Source organism: Liolophura sinensis, chromosome 1 (genome assembly GCF_032854445.1).
Source record: "Liolophura sinensis isolate JHLJ2023 chromosome 1, CUHK_Ljap_v2, whole genome shotgun sequence".
In the NCBI taxonomy this organism is placed as follows: domain Eukaryota; kingdom Metazoa; phylum Mollusca; class Polyplacophora; order Chitonida; family Chitonidae; genus Liolophura; species Liolophura sinensis.
Window position 1 is genome coordinate 54005175 of NC_088295.1, and position 21668 is coordinate 54026842.

Here is a 21668-nt window from a genome sequence, read left to right on the forward strand (position 1 = left end):
TATTTCACTGACGAATGAAACAAGAAAGATGTTCATTGCTGTAAGAATAGTAGCAGGTCTGTTTGTGGAATTACTTGGTTTACAACATCAGGCGTAAACAAATAGTGAGAGTAAGGAAACTGATTCCAGTTCAAGACAGGAGTTGAAGCCTGTACCTCATGCATCCTGGTGATTGAAGGGCGCCACACCTTAACCACCACTTGGCCACTTCCTGTTCCCCATGTTACACACGACAAGAAATGTGACTTACCTGGGGTTCATCACCAGCCTCCTGAAGAAATATGTCCAGGTGAGGTAATCCATGGCATCCTGTTTGGAAGAGATAGTCCCGGCGACGATTTCAGCATTCAAATGATCAGCCAATACCTCCAGTAAACTATACCAAAAAAAAACAACAAGAGACATTCAACAATTCAGTACTCCCACACACACAAAAAAAAAACATTATGTTTCAATAAGGTCAGTTAAGGGGACAGTTAATGGGGCACTCCTGTTCAGACAACCTTGTTCCAAGCTCTGTAAAAAAACCATCATTAAGCTACAGTGCTTCTAAACTTACTCTTATGATATGTGAATACAACTACAGCGTGACATGTTATAGCAAAGAGCAAACATGCACACCGGTTGAACCTCCTTCTGTTAGGTACGTTATGTTCCCCATTATATGAAGCACTGCTCAGTTTGTTGATCATTTTATGTTTTGCATCACGATCAACACATTTAAGGAATTTTACTTGTGACAAATGGGGCATTGAATTGCCAAGAACAATATATACTGCTGCAGTTATTGTCATAACAGTTAAAATTTGTCAGACTTTGGATGTATCATAATCTAGTGCATATAGAGCCTATGTGAGATGCAAGTTCTCTGGAGCTCTGCGTATGGGCGCTCGAGCATATACCAGAAGTTAGAATCCTGGTGATACACGGCGCATGAGCATTGAGCGAATGGAGCGTTTTTTAACCCCAGCTTCCGGTATATGTGTGAGCGCCCTCACTCTGAACTCCCGAGAATTCGTATTTCTCATAGGCTCTATACAAAATTATCAATGTATCTGATGAAGCAAAGTTACTTTCATTTTATGTACTTCTCCATTAAGGGGAGACAACTTTTATTTGCATACAACCTTCTTGTCAATATGACCGATGTCTTATAACACTGTTCTTTTATCCTCACGTTAGCTTACTTTGACTCGACTGGAAAAGGTTCATACAAGAACTTTTTGTAGAAATGTTTCTTGATATCATGAACTAGAATGACAGCTTTGCCTTGATCGTCAAACTGAGGTCTGCCAGCTCTTCCCATCATCTGGAGCACATCTGCAACACAGACATAACAGTGCTGGGAATTTTGTTTTTACCTATTTTCCAACACCTATTTATACACTCTTCTCACATTTAATACAATTTTTAGAAGTCTTCCCATTATCTGTAGTACGTCTCGCATACACATAGACAATCGGTTTGGGAATTTTGCTCTTAGACATTTTCAGGTATTGTTTGATACACTTGTTACTTCTCATAACACTTTAGACAACTGCAAAATACCAGCTATTTCTGTTACCTGTGATAGGAAAATCCACGTAGCGCCTTGTTTTGCCATCAAAATACTCCGTTCCCTTAACAACCACAAGGTGTGCGGGAAAGTTGACTCCCCAGGCCAAGGTACTCGTCGCTATCAACACCTGAATAATGAAACCAAATTACTCACGTTTAGAAAATGGGTAATGTTTTCGATTTAGATTCCTTGTCACTTTCTTTAGTTTTGGGTTAAGATATCCATATGGTGTTATTTATGGTTACATCAGTGCTTCAAAATTACTGGCTCATCTTAAACATACAAAAAGGTAAGCTTCAGTCTAAATAATAGAAAAGACTATATCTGAAAACAATTTCAATTATTTTTAGATTTTATTTTCACTGAATTCAGTGGTCGAAGGTTTGATTTTAAGGTTGGTTGTATGGACCATATCAATGGTGTTGGGCATGACCTCACACCAGCTTTTTTTTACATTTTTACAGATTCACCTTTACATTTATCAACACATAATACATGTTTCAAGTTCATTTTTTCCAGATCCTTAACATGAAGGCATAAAATCATTTAACTTCATTTAATTCAGTGGGAAAAGAAAAACAAATTTATTTTCAGTTACAGTTTTAATGGTCATTTTATAATAATTATATTAATATAAATGACCCAAAATTTCATGCACAACTTAGCAGCACATTATGCCAGATTCTAAGTCATGTAGACCTTACACAGCTTTGAAGCCTGTTTGAAAGGTAAAATAATATCCTACTACATTTTAACACACTTAATTTTCATTTACACTTAAACACTTTAATTTATCATTTACATTTTCTTTTCTTTGAAGCTGTAGAACCTGTGGCTGACCTGTATTTTCTGGTTGACAAACAGCTCTTCCACAGTCTTCCTGTCTCTCTCCACCAGGCCAGCGTGGTGAATGCCTATCCCAAAGGCCAGCGTTAACTTCAGATTGGCCTCCTTGATCCCACTGATTATGTTCTCCATCTGCAATTTAATCAACATTCTACATGTATAACCAAGCTACGGTTACCATTATGGAAACTTACCAAAAATATGCAAATGTTATAAACAGAGGGTTATTGTGCAGAAACTGGTCATCAACCAATGTCATTTTATTTGAGTATGGGACCTGGAGTCACACAATCAGTTTTTACTCTGATGAGAAGATGTTAGAAAAAGTTCATTTATCATTACATTCTACATTCTGCATGTTAATGTTTCTACCATACCTCCATGTCAGGCATTGCCAGCCATTGCTTGGGATTATCCTCAGATACAAGGAATGCGATAAGATCTAGCGCTGTCAATCTTGTCTGTCGCCTTGACGACACGAAGACCAATACAGGCTTGTCAGGAGAGTGAGTTTTAATGGCTGGGAACAACACAAAAACACAAGCACTTATACTTTCTGAATCACTCACCACATACATAGTACATGTATATACTGAATGAGACAGAAGACATAAATGAAACATTTCATTCTTAAAATCATTAAAAATTAAAATAGACATAGCAAATAAACATGTAATTTTGCACCGTAACATCCAAAGTATAGTGGAATTAGATTGCAACAATTCACGTGCTGTCAACATATATTCACTGATTCTAAGTAAAATTTATTTGTGTGACTACTACAAAATAAGAATTACATTTCAGAGATTCAGTCAGTTGTATTCTCATATTTACTATGTGTTGAGCTTATTTATTCATTTGATTTTTGTTTTACGCCGTACTCAAGAATATTTCACTTATACGGCGGCAGCAAGCATTACGATGGTAGGAATACCGAGCAGAGCTTGGGGAAACCCACAACCATCCACAGGTTCCATGTGTTAAGTGAAATAATCTCCAAAGAAAGATTTGTTTATGCAGACCTATAAATTAGAGAATCATTTCCTCCCCTTGGGAAACATTCTTTCAATGCACTTTGACACAGACCCACCTTTGAATGTTGGTTTATTCATGGTAGCCATTCTGGGGCAGTAGTGTTTGCCTGGAAAGCCTTCTATATGTACCTCCAAAGGAACAGGTCGAACTGATGGTCGGAAATTAAACAATCCCATCTGTAAAATAGACAGTCCGCAAATAAGCAACTAACTGAAAAGTTTTAAGTGAATTGTTGTTGTGTAGTCATCCAATATATAAAGTCTAAAACACAATCACAGAAGATGCTGTACAGTTCGGAAGGCTCTTCTTTAGCAGGAGTATTCCATGAATCCTTGTGTTCTTTTGTATATCTTAATGATCAAACCCTTTAATAGTGTCTGTAGTATGTGAATGTATTTTCCATAACTTTTTATCCAAAATTGTATTCTATGTGTAAAAGAACTCTGAGGAGCTACGTGTAAATCTCTAACGACAAAGGTGAAAGCTAACAACTCGAAGAAGGAGGGATTACTTTGCTGTGAAAACAATATGTAAACTATAAGCCATGTCCACAAATGTTCTCAACAAAATGAAGTCAATGTCAGGAAGTTTCCATACCCCAGCATTCAATGATGACAAGTTTGATGCACATTGTATGTCTACCTGTTTTATCCCCAGCCAGTCAGCCAGGTCCCGCGCGTTAGCTAGCGCTGTGGAGAGTCCCACCACTCGGACTGGCTTCTCTGTGTGTGAGGAGATGAAGTTTGTCCGTGAAACAATCACCTCCAAAACAGGACCTCTCTCATCACCTAGGCAACCCAAGCAAGGTCAAAGGTTAACGACAAGGTACAGAAGACAACAGAGACAATTTTCATAAAATATAAGGCTGCTGTAAGTTTGCTGTAAAGACACTCTGGAGCATTCTCCAATTCTTTTTAATAAAGGTTTAATTGTACATATTTCAATTACGTCTCACAGTGCTGTGGTATAAAAAATATCACAGCATTTCAGTGAATTGCTTGTGGACAATCTTGGTTTTACAACCTGTGTTGCAGCATAGATACATTTAGTTCAACAACATAAAATCTGACAATAATAATACAGAGAAGATCAGAAAAATACATAGGCTACATCCACCAAATTGATGTCTCGATAACACGTCATCTTGCACTCACTGATGTGTAGACTGCAGTTTGTACGGCATGTTAAATAATAAACACTTTTCCCACTGGACTCACCTAGCAGATGTATCTCATCTATGACTAGAAGTGCAACAGATTTGACATAGCTACGGGTCTGCCAGCTGCGACTCACGCCGTCCCATTTCTCTGGAGTGGTGACGATCAAGTCCGCAGCACCTATAGCCCTCAAGTCAGGAGTTACATCCCCTGTCAGCTCCACCACCCTGTCGACACAAACAGAACAGGAACTTCACTATCATCACAAAGACATGCACTGGTATTCCAAAGGACTATATCATGAGTCGTCCAGTCATGCTGGCTTCCTCTCTGGCCATTCGTGGGAAGGTCTGCCAACAAACAGCAGATGGTCGTGGGTTCCCCTGGTCTGCCTGGTTTCCACACACCATAATGCTGGCCACCGTGGCAGAAGTGAAATATTCTTGAGTAAGGTGTAAAACACCAATCGAATAAATAAATAAATATATAAATAAATATATCAAAACAGATGGAAATTTTACTTCTTACTTCAGTTAAACTCAATATTCAGTTGGATGTAAGTTCTTACCCAAAACACCAAACAGTGTGGCCATACGAGCAGGGGAGAGAACCCATACCATACAATCAGATGTACATATCCATTACTGTGCTAAAACTGAAAAAACTCTCAGCTTCCTCACATGTCATGACCAAAACATCACCAACTGGTGTTAACATGTAAAGACCACAGCCCTGTTCTATGTAGCAATAGGTGAGTTTCAAGTTCGAAGTGCCAAAAATGTTGCACAACTACTAATGATCACATTTACTAAACACTAAAACATTGGCATTTGAAAAATGTTTCGCAAAAATAACAAAAGATAGAGAAAATTGAGTACCCTAATTCCTCAACCTTTTCACATATGAAAGAGCAACTTTCAGTGCAATATAAGCACATTTATAATTCGATTTTGGAGACAAAACTACATTGGTTGGATTGGCCACTTTCATGTCTTCACAAAAAGTATAATTTTATCAGTTTACAAAGAATAATGTCTTCAGAATATGCTTGGATAAACACAACTACAACATGAATTAAAACTTTTAAAATACCACTAACAATACTAATAACAATACCAACACCAAAGAGCATTAACAGGGATTGTCAGTCCAGCATGTACTGTTTGACATTTTCCTTAAATAACAACAAATTGCATGAGTCTGAATTCACATGATACAGTAGGAATGTTTTTACATTTAAGTAGGAATGTTTTTACATTTAACAATAAAAGAGTTTGAACCTGAAACTCCCATACTTTAGGCATGTTTTAACCACGTGGAAACGGCATCCATGCTGATATTGACACGGTAAGAGAGGACGTAAGGTGGGTGGTGCTAAAATGCTCTAGAGAATTTGACCTTACCTTCTACCAAGTTTTTGCTCCAGTCGCACCTTCCAGTCCTCCATCCTCTCTCTGACCAGGGCCTTCAGTGGGGCGATGTACACACACTAAAACACAGGTAACATTATCTGGATTATAAAGAAGGACTGACTGACAGGATGGCATTCTTGTAACATACAATGATCAAAGCAAAATACAAATTACAGTATAAAAGTCTGAGGATCCTAGGGGTAAAACAGTGACAAAGTACATGCATATGTACTAATGCATGTTGGTCATCTGGGGTGCAAGACTAATGAAAGAAAAAACCACTACAATAGTTGAAAAACCAAAAATTCAATTTTATTTTTACTGACTAAAGGGAATGCACCTTGGATAAGCCTATGGCAGTTGCATTGTGAATCTCCAGAAGTCAATCTCCAGAAAGTTTGTTTTTCCATACTTCCTACCGCACAGTTCGCATGCCAAGTTCGTTTTTATAACACTGAGATAAATAACCCTCAAGACGAAAAGACTTGAGCATACCTTAGCTTTGGGGTATTCCCGGAACACCCTGAAGATGGCTAGTTCAGCAGCCACAGTTTTGCCTGACCCTGTGGGAGCCCCCAGCAGTACATTACAGTTGTTGTGGTAAATAGTGTGGAAGATTTGAGTCTGTACAGGGTTGAAGTGGGTAAACTTGTACAAGCTCTCCAGCTGAGGGTCCATCAGAGCTGTCACAGGTAATGGCTGCAGGTCCAATAGCTCTGCACACAACACAAACATACACAATATTAACCCAACAGGAATTTCAAATATTACAATATTAAGATAACAAATTCAAAAGCAATAAGATTTTGTACCCTCAATTCATTTTCAATAGGTTTCTGGGCCTAATTGTAGGTACCTAAGTGCCTCGAGTTTCCAATGGATGGACAAGTGGATGGATGGACAGTCAAAAGCCACAATAAAACTGAACACTACTGCTGGGTGTGCGAAAAAAAAAAACATGTGACCAGCAGGAAATGTCAAGGTGCAAGTCTGTTTCACATCCCTATTTCAAGCACTATAGCAAAATGAAATTGTATTTTTTTTTTAAATTTCTTTTGTATAACAAAACAAAAAAATATATAAGCACCAATGTTCACCTTAATTTGGTTCGGATAATCTAGGCCTGACAAATCAGCTTGAAGTATTTACTGTTGTAACTTGCATGTAATCTGAAGTTGTGAGTGTCTTCTTTACTTGTGATGTCAAATCCAAATTGTAATGGGCAGAAAAGTGACACACCTGCATGTAATATACATGTTTATACATTCTCAAAAGCTTGCAATCTCATACATACCTGTGTGAGGTGGGTGTCTCTCTGGTAGGATCAGGTGCTGGAATGACATTGCACACATGGAGTCTGCTCCTAGCCATCTGTCTGACATGGCCTTCACATAGTACTGACTGGGCAGAGGCTCAAAGATTGGAATGGTGAACACTAGCTGCTGAGCCTCTTCTGCTTGAACCTGAACACAAATTAATGCACTAGCAGCCTCACTTTGGAAGCCTTTTCCTTTTGCACCATTATTTGGCTTCAAAGGTTTAGTCATACAAAATTATTTTTTCTTTTTGCTCATTCTTTTTTCTGAATTTTCTTCCAACAATAGTTGGTTCAGTTGTAATTATCGTAACAATAAGGTGTGCACATAGTTATATATTATCTGCTGTATGGAGTGAAAATAAATTAACTGTAAAATTATTCCATTTGTTGATTTTTCTTGAGAATTTTCCAAGAAAAATGCTCAGATGAAAACCAGAAAACTACAGGTACACATACTTCACAAACTTCATAATTTTGTATTCTTTAGCACTTCTAAGCTCAACTTCTAAACTTTAAAGGAATTTTTTTTTGCGAGGAATTCCTCTATAAAGGGAAATCTATATATGCAGACTTGCTCTGGAATACTGTATAGCCCCTAATTATCATCCCAGATGTGGCACCGCTAAATAAAAAGAGACAATTAGAGTTATCACAATTATCCCCAAAAGGGTGGTCTTATTTAAGTATCCAATCTGTGTGCCCAGCTGACCTGTTTCCTCTGCATCATGAAGCACTCAGAGTGGTAGATGTGGTTGTTTTCTGGGTCCTCCACCCAGATCCAAAATGGCTCGCCCGTTTTCCCATGGACCTTGTCGTCCCAGCGGAACTCCGGAGTTAGGCTCAGTCTGACTCTCAGAACTGTCCTGGTGATAGGCTGAATCACGGCATCCATGCTCAAACTTGGCAGCTGGCTCACACATTTCTTCACAACGCTGCCCATCTTAATGTGGCTGATCATGTAACCTGGGGTATACACAATCAACATAGGGAAATTAACAAGTTAAAAACTGTGCCAAACCCACAATGCAACTGCCATACTCTCTTGCTAGAACATGAATAAACATGTGTACTGATTCTCAGCAAAATGAGAGACATTATCCAATGACAGCACCTTGGCAATGTGTAAGCTATCTACAAAAGCAATATGGAAACCTGTTTTGAAGATACATTGATTTGTTTATTTCATTGGTGTTTTAGGTTGTACTCAAGAATATTTCACTTATACAATGGTGACCAGCATTGTGTTGGGAGAAAACCGGGCAGAGCTCGGGGTAAACCCACGACCATCTGCAGGTTGCTGTCAGACCTTCCCACATATAGCCAGAGAGGAAGCCGGCATGAGCTGGACTTGAACTCACAGCGGCCACATTGGTGAGAGACTCCTGGGTCACTGGCATGCTGGCCTCCTTGGTAACGGAGGCCCACTTTTGAAGATACATCTTCGAATAGAACACAGGGATGCGGAAAAGCAGACTGACCGAGATGTTGACTTTGCTCATATGCTTGAAAATTTAGTTACCTGTGACCATTTTAAGTGAACATTAGATATTGGATATTACATTTTTAGACTGGATACATTATCGTCAAGCATTCATTTATTTTATGTATTATACTGTTGCTGAACATCAAGCTCGAGGATTTTTCACTTGTACATAGAGCCTATCAGAGACATTCCGCGCTCAGTTTAATGGGTAGAGGAAACCAGAGTGGCCCAGCATGCGGTTCTGCAGACCTAGAACTAGAGACCTACAGGTAAATCTAAACTTATCACTTGAGAAAGTATTACTTACCGATTTCTTTTGCATCCATATCTCTCATTTTCTCCACAGTGAGCTTCTTTGCCTCAATCTTGTTGAGGATTTCAGGGGAGAGCACTGAGAACTGTCTGAGCGGTGTCTCGTACACCCATATCCTCTTGTCCAGTGTCTTACTCAGGGTCAACAGAAGACTAGCCATGATTGGCCAGCCGTTCTTCAGTGACATCTCAAACAGAGCACGCATGATTCTGGCGGAGTTCTGAAAGCACATTATCCAATTGTCACTGAACAAATCAATACAAATACAACTTTACCATTTCAGAACATGAATGAAAAGAGCCTCGCTTTATCAACATTTCCGAATCCACTAAGCTGAGATATCCATTGGACTGTTGACCCAAATTTGCAATTGTTGTGTATATGAATCACATATGAAAATAGCAACACACTTCATTCTAGATCAAGAAATCCACACCCATTTCACATGTGGTTTGTCATGAAAGTTTTGGCGTGACTAGTTTTATCTGAGTGACCTACACCATGTCTGAGGGAACAAAGGGGCATTAAAGTCAGATCAAGTAGCTGTTCCTTTTATTGACTTGTCTATAACTTGATCAGACATACAGTAGCACTTGCTCCCAACCTATGTTTGACCCATCTTTAACTGAAAAGTTATAATTTAGTACCAATTAACACCATCACATCTATACACTAAATGACTAAAGTTAAGTGACCATCCTTCCCTTTTCAAGATCAACACCACATGGACTGAAACTAGATGATGACTTACATGTAGATCTAGTTAGCTTCAGGTCGCTTTAAGGCACATCTACTGGATTTAACCTACATGTGAGATTTAAGAGAGAGGCTACATTGTATCAAGTTTGCTTGAGGTTCAAAGGTGAATGTGAAGTTAATTATCCACGTTACCTGAGCAACATAGGCCATGTCCGAGGTGAGGGAGAAGCTATCGATGAATACCCGGGACACATAGGACTGCAGTAGAATGTTCACCTTCCCGTACGTGTTCTCCGTCCCTCCCTCCACATTCATCACACAGTTCTCCTCAACCAACTTGTCCAGCTCTCCCATCTCCTCATCCCTAACCTGTGGGGTGCGAGAGACAGGATTAGTTCAGTACCTGATACATGTATATTGCCATACAGCAAATGATACAAGAGACAATGTATGTCTATTACTTGGCAGATTGAAGAAGTTATGTTATTTCAATCTTCATGCAGACACCTAATATGCAATAAAAAACTCAAAACACTCAAACCCAAGAAAAATTACCAACAAAGTAAAACATGTTGGGGAAAAAAAGGACAAAACTCTACCAATATTTTGTGAGAAATCTAATGTAACAGTGTACATTTGTCAGCTTGAGTTTTAGACAACACAAACTGTTTTAATATATGAAGTATTATCCATTTTTTTTCGAATTTGACAAACTATCAAATCTGTATAAAATAAATTTCAACCTGAATATTCTGTTTAGAGTTGAGTTTTAAAATATTAATTGATTTATTTCACTAGAACATAAGCCACAACCTGTACAAATTCTGCACCAGAAAAAGAAGGAAATATTGTCTGACTAATTTCAAGCCTAAATAACCAGTAGATGAACCTTAATCTGGTCAAACTCGGTTGATCTGGAGACCGTGGTAAAGACGTCAGCTTCAGTCATCAGCGGCTTCATCCTCTCATTGATCACCTATAACACAAAATCAAACACTTTCATGTCATCTCAGTCATATGACAACGCGTAATTATGTGTGGGTGGGTGCATACTGTGTCTTCTTTGTGGCTGGGCAAGTCCATGCTGCCACAGTGCTGCCCTCACTGAAGTATCATGCCGAAGACAGGACACTCCACCCCATCACATTATACTAAAATCACACCAACCAGTTCTGTTCCCTTGGTCTAACCTCTCAATGCTGAGCGCCAAGCGAGGCAGCAGCAAGAACCATTTTTAAAGTCTAGAGTATGACCTGACCTGGGTTTGATTCTGACTTCGAGGCGGACGCACTAACCTTTTGGCCACCGAAGAGGTCTGGAGTGGATGAGATAGTCTGTAAGACTTGGCACGTGGAGGACTACAATCTTAATAGTTGGCAAGGATGGTTATCATGTCTCATTAGCTAGCATCAAATACTGAATATTCAGTTTTAGCCTATTTATTAAGATGAAACTGTCCACTAGTCATAATAGCAGAATCATTTCAAAATCTTTGTGTATCAATTCAATGGAGACAATTCTGGATGTGTTAGTGCCATGAAGGTAAATGCAACGCCAGTGACTGACAGACTTTGTTCATGTTACATGTCTTGAATTTATGTGCTTGCCTTGACTAATAGGAGAGATGTTGTTGTTGTTACACAGTGGTGAGACAGACAGCTATGTGAAGGCCATACTGAGGGATTTCACATGGACCATCCTGGGACCAGTTTAATTAGGTGATTTAATGTTCCTCAAAATTTCACATGACCAATTTAAACTGTTCTTTTATGAGCAAAATATATCTTGTTCCAATGTTTGTAGAAGGTACAAAAATAGAAATACAAATTAAACTTAAAATCGTCTAATTTGTGGGAAATGTGGATTGTTTCAGACATTTTTCTCCTCTTGAAAAATGTTTACATGCCTCTGAAGCTTTGAAAAACACAAAAAATCATAAAAATATTAAAATCAGACAAAATAAAAAGGTGGATTTTTAGTTTTTATTGCATTGTTGGATATTTTAGTGTTGCTTGCACGTGAAATACAAAATAAAATCTTGACCACAGACTAACCTCCACCGTGTCATACTTGATGTAGTAATGGCTAGCAATCCTGCCCAGGTCTGTGGAGTTGAGGTACTGAGTGCTCTCATTAAACCTCACCATCATAGCCTTGTCCAGCTTACGTCCAGCGTTTACGATCAGGTCTTTACGATGCTTCTCCAAGGTCGTGTCTTCCTGTCAACAGTCAAGCAGAATAGATGTATGTACATATAGTATGGTCACCATATTTAATAACATAACCTGAACATTTTTTTTATCTGTTTTTGAGCTTAAGTCAAGACAATCAAATATAGCACTATCTCAATGTTACAAAGTGGTCAAAACATCTTTCTCTATCTCCAGACATTATCAAACATTCCTTGTAAATGATTATACATTATCAATCTCACTGTATCAGTTAATATTTTCCCCATCTCCCATCTTATACTTTCCTTACCTTCATTTATTTACACACATTTTCTCTATCACCCTTAGCTGCATACATTATTCCTTTTCCCAAGTATGTGTTTACATTTTTCCGTATTTACCTGTATGTGTTTACATTTTTCCGTATTTCCCAGTATGTGTTTACATTTTTCCGTATTTTCCAGTATGTGTTTACATTTTTCCGTATTTCCCAGTATGTGTTTACATTTTTCCGTACTTCACAGTATGTGTTTACATTTTCCATATCTCCCAGTGTGTGTTTAAATTTTCTCCGTCTCCCAGAATGTGCTTAAGGTTTCCTTATCTCAGAACAGATCCTAAAACCTCTCCACTTTATTACCACACCATCCTCTATGGTCTACCACTGGAGCATGGTGATAAATGCACTACCTGTAGCATCTGGTGAGAGATGCCATAGACCAGAGGATTACGCCTCATTCTGGTGTAGAGATACGTGTAACTTAGCCACTTCACCCCTTCTTCCACATTGGTAACTGTGCCCAGTGCCACCTGAAACATGAAAAGGCCTTCAAGACAAACACTAAGAGATGAACTGTAGTTTCTCCAGATAGGAGAATTACTTGTTTACTGATTATTTCACCAATCATGAAAGAGTTAACATACCGAGTGTAACAAGCACATGGCCTTTTGCGCAGTGATATCGACCAAATGTCATCAGCATATGCAACCAAAGCATTAACCTTTAGTTACGACCGTCCAAGTTAAATGTGGACTGCTGTTCACCAATTAACATTATGACTGTGATCCACAATGCTGCCTTGAATACAAGTTGTCCCCCTTTGCCCTATGTCATTATGAACAAGCAGAATAAAGCCTTCAATCCCTTTTACAGAAGTTTGTTATTCCACGGGTCAAATATTAAAAATACAATTTTTTGAATAAAAAAAAAAAACCACAGTTAAAACATCAGAATGTACCTCTGCATTAAGGTTATCTGTCATGCTTCCCACAAACTGACTTTCAATGGGATTTTGCCGCGTCATCAGAGAAAGATAGTGTGAAAGCTTGTCGTGAGTAGTGATGATGGTCCCGTGACCAAAGGTGTCATATTGAGGGCGTCCTGCACGACCAAATATCTGTAACACATCCAGGATGCCCAGGTCAACGAACGATCCGCGTTTGGCATCATAGAGTTGTGTACCCTGGAACGAGGAAAGACAATACATGTATATGTGACTATTACAGATTGGGAGTTGTGATCTGCAAATTCAAAAACAAGAATATGACCAGTCACATACAAACAAAAAAAACACAATAAAACTTATCATAAAAATCAGGCATTAAACATGAATTCAACAAGCAGAAAAATTTTGGAACCAGAACATTCTGAAGTACACATACGTCATATATTTCACTAGTGACCAAAACATACATATCCATAACAGGATATGGACAAAAGCCCAAGCCAACAAAAACCCTACAGACAAAACCCCCAGCAAATATAAGCCCCTCGATCAGTATTATGTGTATGTGGAAAATAACAGCAGTTGTTTTCTTGTCAGAGAAAACTTGAAACATTCTCCCCAAAGTGACATTTCAGATTTCAATACATGTTTGCAACCAATAGAACCTCTTCTTACTCGTTCAATCTCCATGTATTCTAACCTTTTCTGATGACATCGGAAAAGGAAAAATCTCTCAGTGGTATACAGAATGCAGTTATCCCGGAAATACAATTTTCATGCAACTGTCTAATGAAAATGATTCATTCCAAATACTTGTAGCAGTGATGGTTTTAACCTCAGTAACCAAAGAAACAAATCTTTCTCAGGGCAGATGTTCAAAAACATGCAGCCAATATTCAATTTTCTGGATTTCGGGGAATAATACATAAATTTTAATTTACGCAATTAAAATAGAATGCTTCGGATTTAACGTTGAGATCAAAGATTCGTTTTATTTATCACATACATCCATGTAGGGCATATGAAATAGAAAAAAAAATACACAGTAATGTGAAGTATAATTCTAGGTTGGGATGGGATGGTGAAGTGTATTTTGCTGTTGTGAACTAAGAATGTATCTAAATGCATGCAGGCATAGCTATTTCACTGCCAATGTCGACATTGCCTGCACTGAACATCTGTTTATTATGATTTACTTTTCTTTACTTTTTGCTGCAGGGTATAGCCTCCTATTTCGGTATGGAACTTAAAGTATAGCTTAATGAACTTACCTGGAACCCAAATAATGCTGTGACACATGTATTAACCCCTGCATTTGCCCCTGTGTACCAGTAATCCATACAACACCTTTTGAAAATATTGCGGTGGCCATGTTTACCTTCGCCAGCCCTGCTGGTCATGTGACTAGACTTATAAAGTATTTTAGCCATCTTCGGACATTTTGCTGTGTTGTAATGTTCTTGTTTATGTTCAATAATATAATGTAATTTTGGTTAACATTGTCTCCGCATATTTCATTGTATTTCATGCAGATAAAGCTCGGTATTACTTGCATAACTTTGCGTAGGGACACTATTTTTGGAAGTTGCGCGGTCCTTTGAATAGCGGGAATATTCAAACAAGTCATCAAGTGCTTCCTACCAAAGTAGGTTTATTACATGTGTACAACAGCACTGAAATACCTTTTTGACTGTGTGTATCATGTTAACTAACCATAGTTACTGTTTTAATCTTGTATTAATTATTGATTTATTTATTTGATTGGTGTTTTACGCCGTACTCAAGAATATTTCACTTATCAGTCAGCAATCAACATTATGGTGGGTGGAAACTGGGCAGAGCCCGGGGGAAACCCACGACCATCTGTAAGTTGCTGACAGTATTAATTAATGAAGTGTCATTTGACGCTCAAAGCATTCAATATCACTACGCTGTTCTGTGGCTAGGGATTGATGTACTATTGAGTGGAAATGTGAAGCTAAACAAAAGGTGAAACGCCATGTTATCAGGATACTTTGGTCCTAGCAAAGAAAGCCCCTTTGCACTGCAGGAAGATCCACCCGCTGTCTTCTCATATTCCTAGAATTTGTCATTGTTTACATAAGTAGTTCTTGTGTTGCCAAGTTCATCACGACTGCACCAAATGTCGATTGGTTGGCCGCTGTCATGTGACTTGACTTGCACGCTTAAAAACACTGGCTGAGATGTATATTTGTCAGCTAGACTCACAATGGCTTCCCATTAACATCTTCGGATAACAACAATAAAGGTGCTTACATTGTATATGTTATATTGGATTTTACCTGGGATATATGCAATACTGTATATACAGAACAACATTTACATGTAGTATGCAATTGTATGTATACACCTTAAACAAGGATACCTGAATTTCTCTGTGCTATTTTCCCATGGCTCAATTGTGGGTTAATTAAGCCATTCATCTCCCAGTACCACTGCACCTATATGACATTGTGTGAAGATTTAAAGTTTTCTTCAATATATATTTGAACTTCAACTGATCTTGTTGTTGATTTCATTCATCGACGGCCATTGGATCACCATGGGAATTTGATTGACTGATCAATCGATTCATTTATCGTAAACCCTCGCTTGGGTGGGAAATTCTCAAGGTGCTTTGCAGCAACTTTTACAGGAGCCTATAATAATATATTATTATTTTGTATTCTTTTTAGGAGTATTCAAAAGTAATATTTTTCTTGTGAACTGTAATATGATTTGGTTTAAATTTCTAAATAATCAAAATTCTTAAACACATCTGTTCTAGTGACCACATAAAATTACATAGGATGCCTGTAAACCAACTCAAAATGCATACCTCAGATAATGTTAGATATTTTTTGTCGGTTAATTAAGATGACAGGGTTTTTGTCCACTGGGGTTTTTGTCTGTGGGGCTTCTATCCTCGGAGGCTTTTGTTCTGGATTCCTCCTCAAGTATGAGATTTGATAGAGAAAGGGAATTATATATGACCTTGATTGTTAAAAACTGTTCCAGTTACATTGTATATTGTTTACAAGGACAGGTTTGGCAGCTGGTACAGGTGTATCAATAACTCCAAAATGGCTGGAAGCATCTGCACTTGATTACGCAGATCGATTTCTACCATGTCTTTGCTGAACTCAAGCTACTGTGTATGTATAAATTTCACTGAATGAAGAATATTCAAGATACCTTTTTCATAAGGGCAGGGACAACGGCCAGGAAGACAATCACTGCCTTCTTACATTACAGTTAAATTGTACCTGTGAGCTGACTGAATTACCTTGATGATAACAGCATGAGCGGGCAGGTTGACCCCCCAGGCCAATGTCGCTGTGCACACCAACACCTTGACCACTCCCTCAGCAAAGTACTTTTCCACCAAGTTACGGTCTTGTCTCAACATTCCAGCATGATGAATGGCAAACCCGTCAGGGAACAACTCCTTCAGCTGTTTGTTTCGTGACCTTGACACCTTTGAATATACACATATGTAAATCAGAATGCGTGAAATCTTATGGACTAAAATGATAGGAAAAATAAAACTGTTTTCACTTTGTAGACCATGAATTACTTTTTGGATGCTGATATACCCATCTCTTTCTGTATTATTAACAGAGACGATCTGTACTGATCTTAATTATTTATTTATTTGATTGGTGTTTTATGCCATACTCATATGCTATGTTGTAGGCTGTGGTGGCATGCTTACCACCTCAGCCATGAAGGCCCCCAGGCCCGCTTATGCAAACTACCATGGCAACCAGCAACATAGGTACTCTGTTGCCATGGCCGTCACATGCTCGTAATGTTAAGTTGTCCTCGTACAAGTGGGCCCTGATCTGTACTAAGCTGCCCTTTATTTGGCTAGTGAATTTAAAAGTCACTTCCACATGACACAAAAGAATTTAAACACCATGAGCTTGAAATACAATAACCTCAGGTAGCAAACTTGACATATTTTGACAACACAAATTATTACGCTGTCTTCTCATTAATTTTATTTTGGAAAGGTACAATTCTGGTACAAAATAATAACATTTTGTCCAAATTAAATAAAATTAAAGCAGGGGAGAAAATCTTACTGCTTTCATTGCATCGCCTGTCTTTGGAGTGGTTGGTGGTGCAAATTGCAGTATCTCGCCATTGTTTTTGGCCGTTTCTCGCAAGACCATCGCTGTGCGTACAGTTTCATTTCGAGCATGCACAAACACCATCACCTGGAAAAAGGTTAAGAAAAGGTATTTAGCTTATTTACCCCTTTCCTCTTTTGAAATCAGAAAAGTGTATGTCTTTACAAAAGCAGCCATTTTGAGCTCAGAATGATAAACACGCTTCTAGCTTCTCACCTCGCTGCAAAATTTGTATATCATGTACAAAATATCCTTACGAGATGGACCTGGATGATGTGATAATTTCAGAGAAAATATGGATAATATTTCAGGAGCACTCATGCTATCGCAGTATGAGGGAGGGAGAGAGAACTCAACATCAGGTACAGTGTGTAAGTCACTTCCTATCTGATTCATTACAAATTAAGGCATTCTCATTGGCTTATGTTTTTGAAATACACGGCCAGCTCATGGCATGGGTTTGTTGTGTTCCAATAGCCTTGAACGTCTCATTCAAACTTCAGCAAGACTTTGAAGTTAACATTTTTTAATGTATGCACTGACATCCATTGAAATATCCTAAATTAATTATTTGCTGTCATTCCCATGAATTTAATTTTCCCACCTCGCAGCCCCTCAGCAAACAGCCCATCAGATGCTGATGCCTTAATGTACTGAAATTTGCACGGTTCACATTGCACCTATCAATTCTTTAAACAGTCTGAGAAATAAATCACTGCATTTTTCATTTGCTTAAATACATTAACTACACGGGATAAAAATTGCTCATAAACAAGTCACACACACAATAGATATCTTATTATCTCCACCGTCTGGCACACAATATAGCGAGTGAGGATTTTCATGGTATTTTCTGGTGATAACAACGTAATCTACAAATACATGGTGTAGACTTCATAGTTTCGTCCAGTAACATCAATGTCTTATCTGACAAAGTTAATATATGAAGAGTTCAAGGTAACAAGGTATGTAAAAACTTTAACTGACAGAACCAAGGCAATGAAAACAGAATGTGTCCAAATATATTTTTACTTTTCTTACCTGATAGCCTTTACGGATTTGGTAAAGGACTTTATCATAGCAGACGTTATTCATGTCCTGCATCTGCTGGATTTTATTGGTTGCCTTTACGCCTTTTATTCACAATGAAAAACAGATATAAAGTCAACAGAAATGCAAGGCAGATATTCATATTCTCCAAATAACAATATTCATTATTTTCAAACTTTACTCCGAAAATATTCCATTCATGAATTATATTCAAAGTTTCGTCTGAAAAAAAACAAATAGGTTTGGATCAAAACAAAGGTATAGTAGTCTGTAGTACATTTTTTTTTATATTACAAAAATTGTAATAACAAACATGATATTACACTGTGAAGGAAATCCTGCTAGTCTAACACAGAAGAAATCACAATCATACCTATAAATGTTTGTCCCAGAGGCACAGGCCTGAACCTTCCATCGAAGAAGAAGAGGCCAAGGTAAGGATTAACATGGAGAAATTCTGCCACATCTTTGTAGTTAGGGAGTGTGGCTGACAGGCCCACGATGCGGATCATACTTTGTGTGGACTCCACCTAAAGGTAAGGTCAGGTAGCCATTAGCATAATTGACTGGTTGGTTGGCTGGCTGATTCACTATTGTTCAACGCCCTACTCAAGAATGGCGTACATTAGAGAAAACAAAGATAAAAGTCCACAGGTATTTCAAGGAACACAAAGCATATTAACTAATTCAAAGTGTTCCTGATAGGTTGCCCCAGTTGTTTAGCGCGCTAGTGCAGCGTAATGACCCTGAAGCCTCTCACCAATGCGGTCGCTGTGAGTTCAAATCCAGCTCACGCTGGCTTCCTCTCCGGTCGTAAGTGGGAGAGTTTGCGAGCAACATGGTCGTGGGTTTCCCCCAGGCTCTGCCTGGTTTCCTACCACTATAATGCTGGCCAACGTCATATAAGTGAAATATTCTTGAGTGTGGCGTAAAACACCAATCAAATAAATAAATAAATGATGGGTTGCTGGTAGACATGTTTTAGTAGGCCTACCTATGCCAATGATATTGCAGCAAAGCAGGACACTCACCATGCCGATTGACTCCAGCTACAAGCAGTTATTTCCCTTCTTTGCTATCTCTGATAAAAGGTTAACTTCTCATCTTTGCATTTATACTTCAAATCATGGTTTCCCTGGTTACATAATCATACCTGTCTGAGGGTACAGGCCACCAGGCGCTCTATCACAGCCCCTCTGTCATCAATACACATACACATGATACATAATCATACCTGTCTGAGGGTACGGGCCACCAGGCGCTCTATCACAGCCCTCTGTCATCAATACACATACACATGATACATCATCATACCTGTCTGAGGGTACAGGCCACCAGGCGCTCTATCACAGCCCCTCTGTCATCAATACACATATACATGATACATCATCATACCTGTCTGAGGGTACGGGCCACCAGGCTCTCTATCACAGCACCCTCTGTCATCAATACACATATACATGATACATAATCATACCTGTCTGAGGGTACAGGCCACCAGGCGCTCTATCACAGCCCTCTGTCATCAATACACATATACATGATACATCATCATACCTGTCTGAGGGTACAGGCCACCAGGCTCTCTATCACAGCCCCTCTGTCATCATGTAGCAGGTGAGCCTCATCAACACACGTATACATGATACACAATCATACCTGTCTGAGGGTACAGGCCACCAGGCGCTCTATCACAGCCCCTCTGTCATCAATACACATATACATGATACATCATCATACCTGTCTGAGGGTACGGGCCACCAGGCTCTCTATCACAGCCCCTCTGTCATCAATACACATATACATGATACATAATCATACCTGTCTGAGGGTACGGGCCACCAGGCGCTCTATCACAGCCCCTCTGTCATCAATACACATATACACGATACATAATCATACCTGTCTGAGGGTACAGGCCACCAGGCTCTCTATCACAGCACCCTCTGTCATCAATACACATATACATGATACACAATCATACCTGTCTGAGGGTACGGGCCACCAGGCTCTCTATCACAGCCCCTCTGTCATCATGTAGCAGGTGAGTCTCATCAACACACATATACATGATACATAATCATACCTGTCTGAGGGTACGGGCCACCAGGCTCTCTATCACAGCCCCTCTGTCATCATGTAGCAGGTGAGCCTCATCAACATACGTATACATGATACATAATCATACCTGTCTGAGGGTACGGGCCACCAGGCTCTCTATCACAGCCCCTCTGTCATCATGTAGCAGGTGAGCCTCATCAACACACGTATACATGATACACAATCATACCTGTCTGAGGGTACGGGCCACCAGGCTTTCTATCACAGCCCCTCTGTCATCATGTAGCAGGTGAACTTCATCGATAATCAGCAGCTTAACCAGCTGGGACAGAGCCACATCACCTGTGCTTTTCCTTGTCACCACGTCCCACTTCTCAGGTGTGGTCACTAACATCTACAAAGCAAAAAAATGTAAACCCCTCAGGAATGTGTTGAATCACTGTTAATCACAGGGTAACAGCTGCTATTAACACATGTGCAAAATTGTGGAAAAGAATTGAGTCTGTAAGGTTTCAGTGATGAACTTACATTAATTTACAAAGGAAAACAGTTTTGATATTTTAGATGTGAAACGAAAATAACTTTATAAAATAACAAAAAAAAAAAAAGATAATATCTCTAGGGATTTATTGCCAAAAGACTTAACATTAGGCACTATTTGCCCTAATTCACTGAAATACCCAGAGCCCTGGGGTTTGTACCAGTCAAACTGGCACGGATAATGTTCTGGAAGCATCTGTGTTTCCGCTGGATGTGTATTTTAATTAATTTCCAAACTGACCTGTGTTTTGAGGATCTCTGCCTTCGAAAGCTGCATGTCTCCAGTCAGTTCCTTGACTGAGATACCCAAAGGTTCCAGCCTCCTGCCAAAGTTCCGTACCATTTCTGCCGCGAGAGCCTTCATAGGGGCAACATAGATTATCTGCAAACAGAGAATCATGCAAACACAGGTGTGGTATGACCCTGGGACATGGACATTTGAGGAAACTCACAAAGGCGTGGTAACTGGAAGCACTACACTATGCATTTCACAAAATATGGCCTGTAACATTCTCTCGTTGATGTTGTTTGTATCCACATGATCAGAGTACTGATAGCTTTAAAATCCTAAACATTTCCAGGAATTGCTTGAGCAAATCCCTAACCTGAATCTTATTTTTCTTGGTTATATTCACTATAAAGATCATCTTTCCTTATTGGACT

General features: G+C 39.0%; 1 protein-coding gene across 1 annotated transcript in view; it reads right to left on the reverse strand.

Annotated features, from left to right (window-relative positions):
- LOC135467226 (activating signal cointegrator 1 complex subunit 3-like) overlaps positions 1–21668 on the reverse strand; it is a 94347-nt gene that overhangs the window by 67129 nt on the left and 5550 nt on the right. The window contains exons 10-33 of the mRNA XM_064744993.1: positions 21247–21387; positions 20695–20859; positions 18778–18934; positions 18396–18487; positions 17307–17441; positions 16505–16696; positions 13231–13455; positions 12683–12802; positions 11876–12040; positions 10711–10797; positions 10014–10190; positions 9117–9342; positions 8036–8289; positions 7303–7471; positions 6504–6724; positions 6000–6085; positions 4657–4823; positions 4082–4227; positions 3495–3615; positions 2782–2924; positions 2399–2536; positions 1565–1685; positions 1188–1320; positions 251–376 (exon numbers count right to left, since the gene is read on the reverse strand). Of these exons, the coding sequence (XP_064601063.1) occupies positions 251–376; positions 1188–1320; positions 1565–1685; positions 2399–2536; positions 2782–2924; positions 3495–3615; positions 4082–4227; positions 4657–4823; positions 6000–6085; positions 6504–6724; positions 7303–7471; positions 8036–8289; positions 9117–9342; positions 10014–10190; positions 10711–10797; positions 11876–12040; positions 12683–12802; positions 13231–13455; positions 16505–16696; positions 17307–17441; positions 18396–18487; positions 18778–18934; positions 20695–20859; positions 21247–21387 (3707 nt within the window). The remainder of the gene's footprint in view (positions 1–250; positions 377–1187; positions 1321–1564; positions 1686–2398; positions 2537–2781; positions 2925–3494; positions 3616–4081; positions 4228–4656; positions 4824–5999; positions 6086–6503; positions 6725–7302; positions 7472–8035; positions 8290–9116; positions 9343–10013; positions 10191–10710; positions 10798–11875; positions 12041–12682; positions 12803–13230; positions 13456–16504; positions 16697–17306; positions 17442–18395; positions 18488–18777; positions 18935–20694; positions 20860–21246; positions 21388–21668) is intronic.